Below are 20,150 nucleotides of genomic sequence, written 5' to 3' on the forward strand. Positions count from 1 at the left end.
AGGTGTGCCGGCTCTGCTTCCTGGTGGGTGGGGTTACTACATCTGGGACATCCCCTAGCCCCTTGTCCTAGGCCAGTGTGGTCCTAGGCCAGTGTGGCAGGAAGTGTGACCAGGGGAGTGTGAACATGTCTGTGCGTGAGCTAGCTGCGCAGCGAAAGGAAGAGGCAGGCAAGGGAGCCAGAGGATGAGGACATTTAAAAGTCCACTGGAAAAGAGGCACTGTGAGAGCCCCAGAAAGAGCAAGGGCGTGAGAACTGTCTTCTCCAGGTTAGAACCCAACGGGTTTAAGAGTCCGGGAAACGACTTCTCTCTGACCCGTAGCTCTCACTTATAAAATGAGTTTGAACGTCCCTGGTCCTCCGGGTTGTTGTGAAGGTTAACTGAGGTGGTATACTGACTCTACAGTGTGGTCGCCGGCTGGTCGCTCGGCTGTGTCCTGCACTAGCCTGGACTGCCCCGAGATTCCCAGCGCCCAGCACGGAGCCCAGCACCAGGCGGTGCTCGGGGCAGGAGTGGAATCCACGCCCGAGGCTTCGAGTCCCGCCCTGCCACCCTGGACACGTCGTGTCGTCTCTCTGAGCACCCAGCGCCCTCGTGCACAAACTGGGGACGCAGTGGGGCCGGAGAGGGGAGTGCGGTCAGAGACACGCGCCCGGGCTGCTCCCTCCTCCCGACCCCGCGGGTCGCCCCCCCGCCCCGCCCCGCTCCCGCCCCCTTCCCGCCGGTCTCCACCCCCACCGCTCCTCGGCCCTCCTCCTCTCTCTCCGCTTCGTCCTCCATCTCCCCTCCTGTCCGCGTCCCTGGTCGCCTCCCTGGGTCCTCGGGGACTCCAGGTCTCACCGCTGCGTCTCCGCGCCTCTCGCTGTGTCTTTCTCGGTCTCTGTGCGTCAATCTCTGCCTCTCTCTCTGTGTCCCTCTCGGGCTGTCTCCGTCCGTGCCTCGCTCCCCCGCCGCCGTGCCCTCCTCTCGCCGGCCGTCCGGTGGCCCGAGGGGGCGGCGGGCCCGGCGCGGACGCGATGAGCGGCGCCTGCACGAGCTACGTGAGCGCCGAGCAGGAGGTGGTGCGCGGCTTCAGCTGCCCGCGGCCGGGGGGCGAGGCGGCCGCCGTCTTCTGCTGCGGCTTCCGCGACCACAAGTACTGCTGCGACGACCCGCACAGCTTCTTCCCCTACGAGCACAGCTACATGTGGTGGCTCAGGTACCGGCCCTGGCCCTAACCCCACTAGAGCTTAGCCCCCTCGCCCCACCCTCAGGCCCAGCCGCCTGCTAAATCCTCAGTCCTCATGTCCTCATCCAGGTGCACACCCCAGCATCAGCACCAACCCCCACCCAGCCCTTAGCCCCTCAGGCCCAATACTGACCTTTGCGCTCTCGCTATCACTAACCCAACTCCCCCTGCAACCGCTTCTCAGCTCCATTCCCCTATCCTGACCCTCTCCATTATTTAGATCCAGGCTTGAACCTCACACAGCAAACGTCATCTTCCACCACCCAACCCCAAATTACATACCAACCATCTCCCTAACAGCAAACTCCCATCTTCCAACGTTCACAGGAAACCCAAACTCCACCCTCATCCAAGTGCCCACAAGGGTCCCCTTCCTAATGTCAACACCAACCTCACCCCTGACTTTACTCACTCCCCAATTCTGATGCAGGCCCTTACTCTATCACCAGCCCCAACATCCCCCTTCATCCTCCCTGCAACCCCACCTCAGCACTCTTCCCCCACCCCTACTCCAAACATTCTCTAGGCCCACAGGAAAACGTCAGCCTCAAGCCTTAATCCTAACCTGATGCTACACCCCAACTCAACCCCAGCCTCAGCCCAGCCTCATATTTCGTCATTCTTTCAGCCACTCCTTACTGAGCACTGAGCGTTTGACAGGCCTGTGGTGAGTGCTGGGGATGTACACCACTCCCAGCTAAGGCAGAAGACCTGGGGATCAGAGCTGCCTCTGAGTTTATCATGAGACAGTGGCATAGTGCCACAGCAGAAGCCAGCACAGGCTACATTAATAGAAGTGTACTTTGGGTGAATTCCCACCCACAGGTCCTCAGTCTCCCCACTTGTTCAGGGAAGGAGGTGGTTAGGACAGTGCTGACATTCCTGGAACCTAAATGTGGGGCTGGGAGGGCAATAGGTCTCCATCCTTCTGGGTCTCCAAAGGCCTCACTCAGAAGATAGGACCTGATCCTGAGCCTGATCTGGAAAGCAGACATCAGCAAAAATGGGGTGGGCCATCTCAGTAGACAGTGATTTTCCTGTCCCTGGAGGTATGTGACCAGAGGCTGCATACCCTCTGGGTGTGAGAGGACAGACAGTCTGCCACTAAAACTTCTCTGAGCCGCTGTCTTTTCATCTATCAAATGGGAAGGATGATAAGTCATTGCTGTGATTTCTGACTAGGGCAAGGACCAAATGAGATAAAAAGGTGAAATCAACTTGGCATATGCCACTGACAATTACAGATATTATCACTTTTTCTAGACTGCTCAATCCATAATTCCAAGGGATTTTCAGATGGCCCGGTTTTCAGATCCTGCACATTTGGCTGCTATCTGTAATCTGCTATTTGTAACTGAGGGAATTATATTAATTTACTATTCTCTGTTCATCCATATATTCATTCATTCATTATAGCCTTTGTGTTGTGCCAAGTGGTATGTTAGGCATTGGGGACACAGAAATCAATTATTCCCTACCCCTGAGGAGCTCACAGTCTGTTCAGAGAGATGCGACATGCACCTAAAGTATAACAATGGAGTATTTTTTGAAGACCCACTGTGTACTTAGCACTGAGCTGGGTGCTGAAATGTGACAGCACTGACCTCCCTTTGAGGTATAGAGACAGTGCAGAGCCTCGGGGCTGGTTAGAACCCTGTCCAAACCTTGACTCTGTCACTTAACAGTTATGTGAATTTGGGCAAATTATTTCCAAGTCTCTTTTTTTATCTTTAAAATGGCAATAGTAATACTCGTCTCGTGGAATTGTTGTGAGGATTAAATGAAATATTGCATGTGAAAGTGACTAGTGCATATAGTAGGTGCTCATTAAAAGGGAGTTCCCTTTCTCTGGTTCATAGGTGGAGAAAGTGAAGCTCCGACTATGAAAGTGAATTACCCAAGATCTTCTAGCAATGTCATAGTAGACTGAGATTTAAAGAACATTACCTAGAACCATCCAAGGGCTAGATGCATTCACACATTCGCAACCCTGGCATGTCTTCTCTCATTTTACAAGTGAGAAAACTTGAAAGAGGTTGAGTTACTATCTGAGAGTACCCCAGTGAGAGGAAGTGGCAGAGCCGGGATGAAAATTCAGGCCTCTCTGGTCCCAACCCCAGCTACCCCCTCACCACCCAGCCGGGACCTCATTCCTCTACCACCACTCCCTTCCCTATATACCCCTTGTGGTCCCTCCTGTTGCCTTGGACCCTCTTGATGTGTGGAGTGCTTTAGTGGCTCAGACAATGAGGTAGTGGGTTGAATGGAAGATCTCTGAGGTCACATTGCACGTGAGTGTGCTCCAATTCCAGACCCCAAGGGCTGCTGAAAGGTTCTAGCTTGCAGGGCTGACTTTTCCTGGGCTTGGACATAACATGGTTCATAAACATCACAGGCAGTTGCAAAGTGGAGGAGGGGAACCAAGGGTCCTCAGGACAGCTAGGTGATCAGTGTACTCCACACCCTGAAACAGCCCTTCTGGCATGCTCCTATCAGAGACCCACCATTGCAAGGTGGAGACCTTGTTTTGCTCTTGACTCTATTTGGCCCTTTTCATTAAAGCTGGCCCTTAAAAACATAAAAGTCTCCAGGTAAACACTGTTTCCTTGGATAGCGCTTAAGGAGAACTGCTGTCTTTAAAAGCATATCTCAGGATGTGAAGACTCCCAGTGGAGAAGCAGCTGTTGCTATCACATGTCTGGTCCACTTTCCAGACACCCTCTATCAGTAGTTCTGTTTTTTTTACCAAAGACAGCAGCCTTGCTGGAGGGCAGAACTGGTGGTCAGGCACTGTATCTACACATCTCATGTAACCTTTATGGACACCTGGTGAGATAGGAACCTTTACAAATGAAGAAAATGAAGATGGAGAGGTGAAGGATTTTTCAGCTTATATGTGAGAGAACCAGGATTCAAACTTAGAAGTGCTTGACTCAAAAGCCCTAGCAAAGGTTAGACTACTCCTCCAATTCTTTCCTAGAGGTCACAGGCGGTTATCTATCTTTCAGAGTCATAGATCTGTGAAATCCTAGAAGGCTAGTGGCTCTTCATCCAATTTCCCACCCAGGGCAGGAATCCCTAACTTCACTGAAAGGTGTACTTGCCCAGGTGTTCTGTGCAAACCCATACAATGATAGGGAACCACCACCTCTTGGGGCAGTACCTTCACCATAGGACAACGCTGATCATTTAAAGTTCATCTTATACTAAGCACAGATTTTCTCCCTTGGAGCCTCCCCTGTTCCCAGCTCTATCCTTAAGGGCTGGTTCCTCTGTTCCCAGACCGTCAGAGACAGTGCCTGCTCCTTAACTGACCACTGCTCTGGGATATATGCCCCCAGCTCTCTTACCCCCTCCTCAAAGGTCCCTACTTTTAGAAGGCCATTTCCATCCAGCTGCCCACAGATGTCCCTCGAAAAGGGTGGGGTCCCAAGTCTCCCAGATAACAGCCTGATAAACAGTGAGTATATCTCAAAAAAGGAAATAATGTTTAAATAAAGTGCTTACAAGAACTAAAAAGTACTACATGCTCAATGTAGGAAATGTAGAAAGCACGGGAGAAACAAAAAAAGGAAAGAAACCATGGGAGATCCAGTGTCTTAACTTGGGTTCCCAGAAAACTCAGAGACAAGGATTTGAGGGCAAGTAGTTTATACGGAAAGTGATCCTAGAAAACACTGGTAGAGGGTGGGGAAGTGAGCCGGGGAAGGGACAGAGCTAACAATGATGTGTCACCAAGTAAGTCACCCCTGAGGGTCACTGGAGCTTAAACCTGCTGAAGTCTGCCAGACAGTGCAGAATGTACCCCTGAGTCATCCCACCTGAGGGTCAGGAAGCTGGGTGTTTACATCCAGTGTCTGTCACTCCCTGGTTGTGTGCAGTGGGAGAAGGGAGGCGTTAATTTTCCTGTACTTCTGACCTGCTCACTGTGCAGACAGAGACTGTTCTAAACCCAAGAAAGCCCTCAGATAAAGAGATACAGTTGCTGGCATTTGAAACTCTGGCCAGAGTGTTCGACAATCATAAGACACAATGGAACCTGGACAGGACATCCAGCCTGCACTACACCCAGAGACAGCCTGTTAGCATTTCGGTGTATTTCCGTCCAACCTTACATATGTATAGTTATGTATATATTTATGTTTATTTTTATTTAAGTTGGGGTTATGCTATGTATTTAGTAGTGTGTCCTGTTCTTTTCACTTAACATTGTCTCATCAGAATTTATCCTTGACCTTAAATACTATTTGAAAACATGTTTTTAATGGCTCTATACTATTCTATGGCAGGGGTGTCCAATAATTTACTTAACCATGGGAAGAGGAACTCTCCAAAGCTCTAAGGTGTTTCGGTTTAGTTTAAATTAGCCATCAGCTAGCTGGGAAATCAGCCATCAGCTAGCTGGGAGCAAAATCCGGCAGAAATGGCAAAGGCAGGAGTCTGGGGCTGGAATTGGGGGGGGGGTGGGCAAAAAGCTGGAGAAGGAGCTGTAGGCAGGAAGGGCACGCAAAGCCTGGTGCCAGCCTCTCCCCTACTATTGGGAGAACATCTCACAGTACCTGACACACAGTAGGTACTCAATAATCTGTACTAACTGCCTACTATGCTACGTGGTAGCACTGAGGCATGTCATGTTACATATGTGGCCAGTACTTGGCATATAGTTCATGCTCTTTCCCATGCTTAGGCACAGAAAACCTGTTTAAGACAAGTGGAGGGCCGGCCCCGTGGCTTGGTGGTTGGGTGCGTGCGCTCTGCTTCTGTCAGCCCGGGTTCGGATCCCGGGCGCGCACCAACGCACCGCTTCTCTGGCCATGCTGAGGCCACGTCCCACATACAGCAACTAGAAGGATGTGCAGCTATGACATACAACTATCTACTGGGGCTTTGGGGGAAAAATAAATAAATAAATAAAATTAAAAAAAAAAAAAAAGACAAGTGGAGACAGGACAAAAGTGGGAGCCGGCTGATTCCTATGACACCTACAACACTTCTCATGTAACATGCTGCCTCCCCAGTCCCTCCCTGACACTCGGCTCCCTTATGGTCTCTCCCCAGTATCGGCGCTCTTGTGGGCCTGTCCATAGCAGCGGTGGTCCTCCTGGCCTTCATTGTCACCGCTTGTGTGCTCTGTTACCTGTTCATCAGCTCAAAGCCCCACACAAAGTTGGACCCAGGCTTAAGCTTACAGACTACAGGTAAGAAAGAGCCCACACGATTTCCTTGTCTTCAGCAGGCTAGCACCTTCCCAGAGAGATGTTTAGAAATGATGTTTGAACATTTGCCTCATGAGTGTTTCTGGAATATTCGGAAGCAGCAGCACATTTCTCAGGAGGTTCCTGACCTGAATATTTCCATCCCAAACTCTTCATGTGCTCAGTGTTTATCAAAGTAATTTGATATAGTCAGCATTCTATTTGTCACACAAAGATTAATCCATCTTGTGGATTTTCTAAGACAGTGTTTTAATTCTAGCCTTAGGGAATGGAAATTGATTTTAATATTACCCCAAACAAGATGGAATTAATAAGACAAATTTGCTGCTCCCCAAACTCAGTTTATTCAGAAATTAAATACAGGTATTTTTCAATAATCTGATGTTCTGGACTACCCCTTCCTTCATTAGCATAGGCCATCTAGAGCCTCTAAGGGGCCAAAAAAAGTGTTGCTTTTTCACAAGTCTTTATTGCACATATTTTTACAACCTCTGCAAAGTACTGTGAAAGATACAAGTCCCCACTGGCAAAAAATCTTTCGGTATAGTTGGTAGACAACACTCAAAATGGGTATTATCTCCATTTAATAGATGAGCAAATCAAGGCTGAGACAGATTAGATGACTTACTCAAAGTGTCACAGCTAATAAATGTAGGGCTGAAATCCAGCCCATGTCTTTCTGCCTTGTGTCACACTCTTCTGCCCACCACACTGGGTCTGTGCAGGTATATAATGAAGCACAAAATTGTTTGATGCTAAATGTAAGGAGAGTTTCAAAAAGGAGAGTAGACTTAGTGTTGAGTTAGTGAAGGAGTTGGTTAAGCAAAATAGGGGAGAAAAGGCATTCTCAGAGAGGGTAAATAACAGGTATGTGGGCAGGATTGAGTGAGACCTATGCAGTGACAGGGTCATTCACCTGGGGCACCACAGGGATAAGTCCAGGCAAGATGGGGGAGGAATTTAAGCTAAACAGAATCACCAAGGGTGGCACACATCACGGAGGGAGAAGGGGCAGGCTGGGTAGTAGCTCGGTTTCAGAGAAAGACAGAGGGCTTTTTCATTTGTAAAAGATTAATTTTCTAACTTAACAACAAACTTGTGCAACAAACAACAACACAAGAACCCTGCTTAGATCCTGATGACTATGAATAATCCTGCTGTGGCTGAGCAGTGAAAAGTAGGAGGGATGACTTTTGGGGTGGAAGGATTCATCTGGCTCCCCTTGGAGTCAGGAAGACCTGGGAGGCAGTAGCAGGGGAATAGGAAAAAAACCTGAGCATAGACTCAGCCTAAGAGAGACCAGAGAGCCTAGGCTTCAACTTTTACAGAGAAAAAATCATAAAAGTTAATGAAAGGCATAAAAGAACCTGACTGTCTGGTGAGATACGGCATGGATGTGGATAGAAAGGCTCAATATGATAGCCACGTCAGTTCTTCCCAAATTAATCTATAAATAAAAATCCCAACAAAAGATTTCATGGAATCTGTCAAATTAATTCTAAAATTATTCTAGAAAGTAAAGGTGCAAGAGTGAACAAAACAATTTTGGAAAAGAAAGAAGAGGAGAGACTTGCCCTATTAGGTAATAGGACATTTTAAAGATACAAGAATTCATCAGTTTGATATTGACACAGAAAGTGACAGATAGAATTGGGCAATGCAGTGGTCCTCAACCAGGTGCAGATTTGCTCCCCGGGGACATTTGGCAATGTCTGGAGACATTTTTGGTGTCACAATTGGGGAAGAGGTGCTACTGGTATCTATTGCTGGAGGCTAGGGATGCTGTTAAACATCCTACAATACAGAGGACAGCACTCCACAACAAAGAATTATCTGACCCAAAATGTCAAAAGTGCCAATCTTGAGAAACCCTAGGATAGAAAGATAGTCCAGAAAGAGACTAAAGTATAAGAATTTGAATAAAACATTTAATTTACAAAAATAAGGGGCAAATTTGCCTACATCAAATACAAGTAGACATTAAATACAAATAATACAAAAGACGCCATACAAAAAGTTAAAAAACAAGTGATGGACTGCAAAGCTATTATAAATATAAATGTAAATACATATATACAGTCAATCATCATTATTCACAGTTTCCATATTTGGGAATTTTCCTACTTGCTAAAATTTATTTGTAACCTCAAAATCAATACTCACAGTGCTTTTGAGGTCATTTGTGGATGTGGACACGCACAGAGCAGCAAAGACTTTGAGTTGCCCCGTGGCACACATTCCTAGCTGAGGTTGAACAAGGCCACGCTCTGCCTTCTTGTTTCAGCTCTCATACTGTAAACAAGTGTCCTTTTCGCAGTATATTTGGTGCCAAGTTTCTGCATTTTTGTGATTTTTGTTGATTTCACTGTTCAAAATGGTCCCCAAATATAATGCTGAAGTGTGTCTAGTGTCCTAAGCATAAGAAGGCTGTGTTGTGCCTTGTGGAAAGAATACCTGTGTTATCTAAACTTTGTTCATGCAGGAGTTATAGCGCTGTTGGCAGTGAGTTCAATGTTAATGAGTCAACAATACATATTAAATAAGGCGTCTTTAAACAGAAACACACAGAAAACAAAGTTAGGTACTGATCAGTTGACAAAAATGTGACCAGAGGCTCATGGGAATCTACCCATGTATTTCTACAAGGAGCAGTGATTCAGTATTCGCTAACTCAGTGTTTGCAATGACTTTATAGACCATAACTACTGTGAATAATGAGATTCAACCGTATATAAAAGAGAGACAGGATTGGTAACCAGAATATGTAAGCACACTTGTAAACAAATGAGAAAAACGTAATCCACAAAAAAAAGAATACACGTGAAAGGATGCTCAACCTTACTAATAATCAGAATACAATTTAAGAGTGACATACTTTTTTTAAACAATTATGTTGGCAAAAGTCAAAAAATATTAATGGTGAGAAGGTTGGGGGGGATGGATACTCTCATATACTACTGGTAAGAGTATAAATTGGTATAACCACTTTGTAGAGCAATTTGGCAATATCTATTTAAACTAGAAGTGTATACACCCTATAACTCAGTACAGTAGTACCCCCTTATCCATGGGGGATATGTCCCAAGACCCCCAGTGGGTCCCTGAAACCGCAGAGAGTACTGAACCCTATACACACTATATTTTTTTATATACATATATACCTATGATAAAGTTTAATTCATAAATTAGGCACATTAAGAGATTAACAACAGTAACTAATAATAAAATAGAACAATTATAATGATTTATTGTAATAAAATTTACAGTAGATCTTAGCAACCTCAGCATATGATTTTTTTTCTTTCCTTATTAAGTCAAGAACTTTCACCTTTTCACTTAGAAGAAGCACCTTACAGCTTCTCTTTGGCGTATCCCAATTGCCAGCGTCATTACTCTTGCACTTTGGGGCTGTTATTAAGTAAAACAAGGGTGACTTGAACACAAGCACTGTGATACCACGACAGTCGATCTGATAATCAAGACGGCTACTAAGTGATTAACAGGTGGGTAGCGTATACAGCGTGGATCTGCTAGACAAAGGGATGATTCATGGCCCCGGCCGGGGCGGAGAGAAATTTCATCACACTGCTCAGAACAGTGTGCAATTTAAATCTTATGAATTATTTCTGGAATTTTCCGTTTAATATTTTCATACTGTGGTTGACCGTGGGTAGCTGAAACCATGGAAAGCAAAACAGCGGATAAGGGGGGACTGTAATCCCACTTCTAATTATCTGCCTTAGAGAAATAGTTGCACGAGGCGAGATGGATATCATGTAAAGATGGATATCATGTTAGCTTGTCGTATTGGAAACAAACTAGATGTCCATCAGTAGAGGAATAGTGAAATATGATAGAGCAGTTAAAAGGAATGAACTAGCTCTAAATAGAGCATCTCATCTGTTCTTCACAATGACTGGGCAGTATAGATCTTATTACTGTCCATTTTACAGAGGAGGAAACTGAGGCTCAAAGTCACCTAGTGAGTGAGTGACAGAGCCAACTCAACCTCCACCCTCCTTCCTCTCCTTATCCTTGTGCTGTGAAAGCGAAGTCCCTGCTACATGCCAGACACTGAGATGTCACATGCACTGTCTCACCTAATTTTCCCAACTACCCCAGGGAAGTAGGTGTTAGTATCACCCATTTTACAGATGTGAAAACCAGGTCTCAGAGGTTAGATGACTTGCCCATGGGGTCACAGCTTGTAAATTGTGGAGCTGGAATTCAAATACGGGTGCCTCCCGCCTCCGAGTCCTACTCTTTCTCTCTTGCTAGGCCGGGTCTATGGGATGCTCCCGCTTGTGTCCTGCTCCCTCGTCTCTCCCCACCCTGTCCCCCGCAGCCTTTCTGACTCAAGGGGAATACATTCATCCTCTGGCCCTGTGAATGAAAGCTACCCTCCGACTTTTCACTGCTCAGCCACCAGTTGGACTTTTCAGTCGCCAGGGTTTGAGACAGCTTGTGTTCCTGTTTTTTGCTTTTCATTTTTAAGATGGAATATACATTTCCTGACCTTTTACTAAATGATAGCTTTCGGCTCTCTGCCTTTTGCCCAAACTCAGCTCTTAGTTCCTTCCTTCTCTTCTTCTTCACTTAGTGCTATCCTCTCCTTTTTCTGAACTCATAGCATCAGCCCAGAGCCTCTTGCCCCTCTTTCTACATCTGAGACAGTTACAGGCCCACTATCCTACATTCATCAGCACTTTACCCTTCACACAGACTTGCATTTCTGTTTGCTGTCTTCCCCTTCAGCAAGACATGTAGAGATCATTAGCCCCATTCTACAGCAGAGGAAACCAAGGCTCAGCCAAGGAAAGTGAACTAGCCAAGTCCACACAGCTACCGAGCACGTGTTGCTGGGATGTCAACCTCGATATCCCCAACTCTAGAGCCTACACTCACTGCACTGTACCTCGGGGTCCTGACATCTCGGTGTGGGGGCAGGGGCAGGGTGGGGAGTGCCTTGGCAAAAGCAGAGCAGAAGTGGAACAGAGTTTTTGAAAACAGGCTCCTTCTGCTGCCCAGGCGTTCTGTATTGTCCCATCACCCCCCACCCTCACCCCATGCCCCAAACTTGGGATGCAACAAAGACCCTAACTGTCTTGCTCTGGTACTTTGTGAGGATCTAGCTTGATCAGAGGGTGATCGAGGCCCTGCTGTTGTGCCAGGTGCTGTGCTAAGGACTTTAAATACCTCATCCCATTTAACCGCTCAACTACTTTGCCAGGTGGTTATTATCAACCTTATTTTGCAGATAAGGTGAGTGAGGTAAGCATGGAGGTGATATTCCAACCTATGTACATTTAATAAGAGACCAAAAAATGGGGGAAAAGTGATAGACAAGAGTTCAGTTCTCATTCTCCTCTGAAAGATGTTGGTGGGAAGATCATTAATCAGCCATTCTCATTGCCTCACAGGGCTCTAAGTCTGATGCTCTCACTGTACAGATGGGGAGCTGAGGTCCAGAGAGGGATAGTCATGTGCCCAAGGTCACCCAGCCAATTGGTGGCCAAGCCTTTGCATCCTGGGCCAAGGATCTCTCCCTGCAGCAGCCCCTTTCACCCTCCAGAGAGGGTTCGCTTGCCCCAAAGCCCACTGCTTTTTAATAAACCACATTTGGGGAGGTGGGACCTAAGAACCAAACAGGCCTCAGTGATGAGTTAGTCTTGGCTCATCTCCAAGCAGGGAGAGAACTGAGAACTTTCCTGGCTGGTCACCACAGGCTAGTCCCAATTTCAGGGTTGAGGAGCCCAGGCAATGGGGGGATTCACCACAGAGGTCCTTGGAGAAGGTTTGGAAGGCACAACCCTGGGCTGGGATGTCAGAGAACCAGGCTCTAATCCTGGCTTTGTCGCTCTCATCGTGTGGCCTTAGGCAAGTCACTTCTCTCTGGGCCTCAGTTTACTCTGCAAAATGTGTACAATAATACCTGCTAAGAGAGTAGTAAAAACTAGAGGTGATGCTTAATAGGAGCTGATTACTCTCTGACACATGGTAGCCTGTAAACCATTAGTAGCTCTCATTTTAATTATCAGACACTTAGATTTTTACATGTTAGTTTCTTCAAAGAGTCTGTTAATATCAAAGATTAATGTTAATATCAGAAATAGGAACTATGTCTTAAATGCCTTTGTATGCCCAGGACCTAGCATAGTTCCTGCCTATACTAAGGGAATGCTTGCTCTGTGGAAAGAGTCCAAGTTTTGGAATCAAGCAGAATGGGAAGTGAATCCTGGATCTAATACTTAATAGCTGTGTCAATGTTGACTTTCTCTGTCTGGGCCTCAGTTACTTATTTATACTGTGGAAAAATAATACCCACCTCAGAGAGTTGTTAGGAGAATAAGATAAGATTGTTGTACCAGCACATTTTAGCCAAACATGAATCTTATCGTAGCTTGAAGATTGAACTTGGGATATTTGTCTTTAGGCTTCCTGCTCTCCCAAGTGCCTCTTGGCTAGCAGCTTTTCAAAGATGGGACCCCCTCCCCCCAGGCTTCAGGCACCCTTGTGAGACTTTATTAATGTCCATCACATATTAGCCAAAGGAAGAGGCAGAAGTATGTGTAATCGAGAGTGGGACCACTGCCTAATCTGCTGGTTTCCCTGCAAGGCTAGGATTGTGGAGGTGAAGGGCCTAGGATACACATTTCAGGGAAGCACTGGGATCTGGGAAAGAGAGTCATGTGAAAAAGACACAAGTCTTGTGGGTCCACAAGCTCAGTATGAACCAGCATGTGTTGTGTGTGCCAACACACATGTGTGATGTGTCTGCCAAAAAAAGATGAGTGGAATCTCAGGTTCCATTAACAGACGTATAGGATCTGGAAGCAAGAGAGTGATGGTTCTTCTTTTTTTTTTTTTTTTTTTTTTTTTTTTTTTTTTTTTTTTGTGAGGAGATCAGCCCTGAGCTAACATCCGCCAATCCTCCTCCTTTTTTGCTGAGGAAGACGGCCCTGGGCTAACATCGGTGCCTATCTTCCTCCACTTTATATGGGACGCCGCCACAGCATGGCTTACCAAGCAGTGCGTCGGTGCGCGCCCGGGATCCGAACCAGCGAACCCCGGGCCGCCGCAGCGGAGCGCGCGCACTTAACCGCTTGCGCCACCGGGCCGGCCCGATGGTTCTTCTTTATTCCCAGTTGGGTAGAACACACCGGCCATCACATCTCAGAGGTAACTTTCTAGCATCTCTGGCACAGGTTCCCAATTTTGAGTTCTAGTCACCTGAGGGTCCCCAAATATAGCAATTAGGATTCTTGAGCAATTTCCAATATTTCAAAGGTTTTACTGGGACCAAGTTTCTTTGCTTCAAGCTAGAATTATATTAGTTCAAGGGGGGTAATCAGCATGGGCTCTCTCCTGCTAATCAGAGCTCTTTGATTAATACAAAATGGAAAAAAAATTAGTATTTAATAAATGCTTTTATGTAGAGAGAATCCTTTAAAACTTGGAATTCAGGGGAAAAGAAATAGAAAAAAGAGGCCAGCCCTACTTTCTACCCCATTTTATAGAATGGTAACTGAGATCCAGAGAGGAGACTGGGTTAGCCCAAGGTAGCACAATGATTTAGTATCAGAATGAGGATTTGAGCTAAGGTTTTATAGCTCCTAGAAGCCTAAGGGCTTCCCCAGAGCCCTGACTGCCTGCTGCTCAGAGCCCCACACTTTAAGGACTTTGACCAATCAGAACATGATCAGAGTAGGTGACCACCTCAGTCCAAACCAGGTCATGTGAGTATCAGCAGAAGAGTTGGGGACATTTGGCCTTGAGCAAAAGAGTCTCAGGGCTCACAGTCTAGCACCTCAGATCTCTGCAAGGCTGTCCTGGGGCATGAGGAGAAGACATTTTGTGAGAAGCCAGAGAACAGAGCTGGGATCAGTGGCAGAAGCCATAGGGAGGCAGATGTTGACTCAATAAAGGTAGACCTTTCTTAGAATAAGACCTGAAAATACTCCTGTAAAGATCACCCTCATCACTCTGGGCTGTATTTGGTTCATCAATTTGTAACTCTTGGTTTAAAAAAAAAAAAGAGCACCCCCGAGCCTGGAAGGTAATCAGGAAAAGGCTAATTGTGGGATTCAGCTAAGGGGATTCTTGCACTGAATAGAAGGTTGAACTAAACCCCTGTACCAAATGGAATGCCTTAAAATGCAAGCTTAAATAACAAAGAATCCCAAGGAATCTACAGAACACACACACACAGAGACACACAAAACAACTTCCTGGAACTAATAAGTGCATTTAGCAAGCTCATAGCATGTAAGGTCAGAACCAAGCATCAATTGTATTTATATATGTTAGCAACAACAATTGGAGACCAAAATTAAAAACACATTAATACCATTTATAGTCACTCCAAGAAAAGTGAAATACTTAAAAAAACTAACAAAATAGGTACAGGATCTGTATGATAAAAACTACAAACTGCTGATGAAGGAAACCAAAGACCTAAATAAATGGAGAGACATGCCATGTTCATGAATTGGAAGACTCACCACAGTAAAGATAAAAGTTGCAGCAGATCTTTTGTATATATAAACAAACTGATTCTAAGATTTATATGGAAAGACAAAGGAACTAGAATAGCTAAAATAATGTTGAAAAAGAATAATAAAGTTGGAGGAAATCACACTACTCGATTTTAAGACTTACTATATAGCAACAGTAATCAGGACAATGTGATATTGGAAGAGGGACAGACACATAGATCAAGATAGAGTCCAGAAATAGGCCCACATTGTAAGTATGTCCAACAGATTTTTGACGAAGGTACAAAAGCGATTCAATGGGGGAAGAATAGTCTTTTCAATAAATAATGTTAGAACAACTAGACTTCCATAGGTAAAAAAAATAAACTTTTACCTAAACCTCACGCCTTATACAAAAACTAACTCAAAATAAATATAAACCATAAAACTATAAAACTTTTAGAGGAAAACAGGAGAAAATCTTCATGACCTCGAGTGAGGCAAAGAATTCTTAGACAGGGTACCAAAAGCACAACTCATTAAAAAAATACATTGGTCATTTGTCTTCATCAAAATTCAAAATTCTTGTGCTGCTAAAGACTCTATTATTAAGAGATGAAGAGACAAGCCCTGTACTGGGGAATAATATTCACATATCCAACAAAGGACTTTTATCCAGAATATATAAAGAATCCCCTAAACTCAACATTAAGAAAACAAACAATCCCATTAGAAAATGAGCAAAAGACTTGAACAGACACCTCACTGAGGAGGATGTACATATAGCAAATACACACATGGAAATATGTTTCACCTACATTAGCCATTAAGGAAATGCATATTAAAGCCACAATGAGGTACCCCTTCACCTGTCAGAATACTAAAGTAAAAACGCTGACGATACCAACTGAGGACGTGGAGCAGCTGCATCTCTCATACATTGCTGGTGGGGATGTAAAATCGTATAAGCCACTTGGGAAGACAGTTTGGTGTTTTCGTCAAGTTAAAGATACTTAATATATATGTTTCCTATTGCCAGTGTAACAAATTACCACAAACTTAGTGGCTTAACATAATAGAAATTTATTCTTTCACAGTTTTGGGGGCCAGAAGTTCAAAATCAGTTTCACTGGGTGGAAATCAAAGGCTTCAGGGAGAATCTGTTCCTTGCCTCTTCCAGTTTCTGGTGACGGTTTCAGCATTCCTTTGCTGGTAGCCGTAGCACTCCAATCTCGACCTCTGTCTTCGCATAGTCTGTGTGTGTCTGATTCCCTCTGCTTTTCTTTTGCAAGGGCACTTGTGATGGCATTTAGGGCCCACGCGGATAACTCAGGATAATCTCCTCATCTCAAAACCCTTAATCACATCTGCAAAAACTTTACCATATGGGGTAACATTCACAGGTTCCAGAGATTAAGACCTGATATCTTTGGGGGCCACCATTCAGCCCACTATACCATACAAAACAGCAATCACACTCCTAGGTATTTATCCTAGAGAAATGACAATGTAGGTCTACACAAAAACCTATACACAAATGTTCATTGCAGCTTTATTTGTAATAGACAAAAACTGGAAACAACCCATATGTCCTTCAGTGGGCAGATGGTACAACCATACAATGGAACATATGTAGCCATAAAAAGGAACAACTATTGATGCACGCAACAACTTGAAAGGACCTTAAGAGTATTATGCCGAATGAAAAAGCCAATCTCAAAAGGTTGTGTACTATACAATTCCATTTATATAACACTTCTGAAATGACAAAATTATAGTGATTATAGTTAGTGGTTACCAAGAGAGGTGTAGGAGGAAGGTCTGCCTATAAAGGGGTAGCATGAGGAAGTTTCTTTGTAGTGATGGAATAGGCTTTTTTTTGTGTAAGGAAAATCAGCCCCAAGCTAACATCTGTTGCCAATCCGCCTCTTTTTTTACTGAGGAAGATCGGCCCTGGGCTAACAGCCGTGTCCATCTTCCTCTACTTTTGTTTTTTTGGTGTGGGACGCCTGCCACACCATGGCTTGTTAAGCGTTGCGTAGGTCCATGCCTGGGATCCGAACCTGTGAACCCAGGGCCACAAAAGTGGAGCACACGAACTTAACCACTACGCCACTGGGTCAGCCCTGGAACAGTTTTTTATCCTGATTGTAGCAGTGGTTACATAAATCTACACATGTAATAAACTTTCATAGTACTATACACCCAAAAAAGTGCATATAAAAACTGGTAAAACTGAATAGGATCTGTAGTTTAGTTAATAGTATTAAATCGATGTCAATCTCCTAGTTTTGAAATTGTTCTATGGTTATGTAAGATGTTATCAGTGGGGAAAGCTAGATGAAGGATGCGTTAGAACCCTGTACTGTTTTTGTAATTTCTTGTGAGTCTTAAATTGTTTAAAAATAGAAAGCTCCAAACATAAAAAGTAACTTTATTGACTCTGTAGGTGAGAAGTCCAAAAGTAGGGTGGGCTTTAGGTATGGTTTGAATAGAAGTTTACAATGTCTTCAGGCTTGTGGCTCCATTCTCTGAGATTCTCTCCACTCTGCCCTCTATTTTGTGTTGGCTTACTCCTCAGACTGACTTTTCTCATGGTACTAAGTTGGCTGCGAGCAGTCCCTGGGACTACGTGCTTTTTGTTCCCTTCTAGTCAGGAGGAGAAAGAGGCAGCTATCTCTTCCTTTAACCAGAAAAAAACAAAAAAAAAGGCCTGAGCTCTACTCTGATTGGAGCACCGTTGGTCATGTGCCCACTCCTAAACCGATCGCTGTGCCCAGGGAAATGCTATGCACTGATTGCCCATCCATGTGGCAAAGGAATGGGATTACCTGATTGGCTCAGTTCAATCAGGCCCCACTCCTGGAGCTGGATGGGGCCAATGTCCCCTAGATATAATTTTTATTATCAAGTGGGAAGAGGTGGAATGGATGTTGGGTAGCCAACTCCAATGTCTAGTACAACTTCTTGAAATTCACTCTTCCCTTGGTTTCAGATGCACCATTCTTCCTGGATATCCTCTATCAATGGGTCTTAAAGCACAGGAGTTTTCTAGACAGAGAAGGTATAAAGTGTCATTCCAGGCAGAAGAAACAGCACAAGCAAAGACCTAGAGATGTGAAGGAATGGACCTCTTTAGGAAACAATGAAAATTTTGGTGTGGCAAAGCATAGAGTTCTTGAGGGAAGAGTAGTTAGTAACAAAGCTGAAGAGAAGGAATGAGATCAGTACATGAAGAGCCTTGAATGCCACCTCAAGGATCACAGGTAAGGGAAGACACTGAAGGCTTTTGAGAAAGTAAATGGATTCACTTGACCTTAGAAAGATCTCTCTGGCTTGAACCTGGAGGATGGGCTGGAGGAGGCCCACGTGGAGGCTGTTCCAGTGATCTGGGCAGAAGAAGATGAAAGCCTCACCTAGGGTGGTGGCTGTGGGGATGGGGAGAAATGGGTGGATATGGCAGATGGTGATTTGGTGGCATCAGCAGGACCTGGTGAATTGCTTGGCTTTGTGAAGGGGCTGGGGAGAAGGTGTGGGAGATGATTCACATTTCTGGCTTGAACACTTGATACACTTTTTATCTAAAAAGGCAGGAATGCTCAATTGTGGCAAATGCTCCTGATAAGTCAAGGGAGATAAGGATTTATAAGTGACCGTGGGAGTTAGTGACAAAACATCGTAAAGTATGTTGGGGGCAGAAACCAAGTAAATTACAGCAGAATAAGTCATGAATGGAAAGTGGGGAATAATAAGGGCAAGTGAGCTTCCTTTCAAGCTCAGATATAAGAGGAGAGAATAAAGCAGTAGATGAAGAGAGTCATGGAATCTATTCTTAAAGCAGAGAATGTTTTTAAAATTTCCAGCACTTCTCTGCATACTAGCTGTGTAGCAAGGCTGTATCCTCATCTATAAAATGAGTTTTTAATAGTACGTATCTCATAGGTCTATGGTGAAGGTGAAGTCTTCATATTCCCTAAATATTGTTTGTTGTCTGTCTTCTCCACTAAACTTTAAGTTCATGAGAAACATTCACAGTTCCTAGTGCACAATGTGGTTTATCATTAATATTTGTTAAATGAATAATGCATTTAAGACTCTGAGCACAGTCCTGCCCAAGGTAAGCCCTCAGGGAAGTTAGCCAGGGTGTGTGATCCTGGTGGGGAGGAAGGGGCTGCAGGAGGAAGCCGCATGCCCCGAGCTTACTGTTTTCCAGACCCGGAGGAGGCGCCCCCTGACCGCCAAGGTGGGAACATGGGCAATTCGGTGGAGGTGCCAGGAGTGAGCCTTCTCGGGCAGAGTCACCCCTTCCTGAGCCCATGGCTGGACTGCAACAAGGAACAGGCTGTGGACCCCAAACACCTCCTCCAGCACTGCTTCATGGCCACAGTGACTGCCAGTGACATTTCAGGCAGCCCTGAGGAGGCCCCTGTCCCCAATCTAGACCCATGCGGACCAGCCCCATAAACATCCAATAAATGTCTCTGCACCATCCTCTTCTGGAGTCTCTTTTTGGTGAAAGGTGGGAGTGGGGATGATCAAACGGACTTTGGAGACTAGCGGGATAAATGAGGGCTTTTCCCAGCAAACCCACCCAAGTCCTGCTGTGGACCCAGCTATACTCCTCTGCCTGGCCTACTGTGGGCCAAAGAGAGTTTAGACATGGGTCCTGGGTAAAATGGTTAGTAACAGCTCCATGCCATCAGGGAGAAGCCTGGGAGCTGTGGAGGCTCAGAGGAGCCCCTCACTTAACCTGGGGAGTCGGAGAACTCTGACTTGGTCTTGCTGCCACACAGCAGGTGTACTTAGGATACCTGGGGAGATGACCAGGACCCAGAGGCAAGTGACTCCTGCCTCTCCTGGAGTGAGCCCCTTGCCAAGGAACAGAATGAGAGGGAGTGTAGAGTACACAGGGCCCAGCCATGTTTAATAATCATTCAGTTCCTTAGGTGGATGAAAGAGTGATTGAACGGGTGAGGGAATGAATGGTTAGCAGACCCAACACAGGCTCCACAAATGCACTTGGCCACTTCCTAACCCCATGTGGCCTTGATAAAGTCCCTTAGTCTCCCTTAGCCTCAGTTCCCTTGCTGGGTTATGACGAGTGTTCAATAAGATGATGGATACGAACTCCCTTCATAAACATGAAAGTGCTTTTTAACACTACAGGTGGCTGTTTTTCAACATAACATAGTGAGTAAGAACAGGGACTCTGGAGCCAAATGCCTAGTTCGA

At 45.3% G+C, this 20,150-nt stretch overlaps 1 protein-coding gene across 2 annotated transcripts; it reads left to right on the top strand.

The window, feature by feature from the left end:
• The first annotated feature begins 783 nt into the window (after positions 1 to 783).
• SHISAL2A (shisa like 2A) lies at positions 784 to 19,439 on the top strand. Of its 2 annotated transcripts, XM_058552428.1 has the most exons (4): positions 784 to 1,198; positions 6,287 to 6,426; positions 17,914 to 18,184; positions 19,132 to 19,194. In XM_058552428.1, the coding sequence occupies exons 1-3, from the start codon at positions 1,017 to 1,019 to the stop codon at positions 18,138 to 18,140; spliced, it is 549 nt and encodes a 182-aa protein (XP_058408411.1). In that variant the 5' UTR covers positions 784 to 1,016; the 3' UTR covers positions 18,141 to 18,184; positions 19,132 to 19,194. The 2 variants fall into 2 exon arrangements, with proteins under 2 accessions (XP_058408411.1, XP_058408410.1); XM_058552427.1 differs by lacking the exon at positions 17,914 to 18,184 and having other exon boundaries at positions 19,132 to 19,439.
• The last annotated feature ends 711 nt before the right edge of the window (positions 19,440 to 20,150 follow it).

Source organism: Diceros bicornis, chromosome 13 (assembly GCF_020826845.1).
Source record: "Diceros bicornis minor isolate mBicDic1 chromosome 13, mDicBic1.mat.cur, whole genome shotgun sequence".
NCBI lineage: Eukaryota > Metazoa > Chordata > Mammalia > Perissodactyla > Rhinocerotidae > Diceros > Diceros bicornis.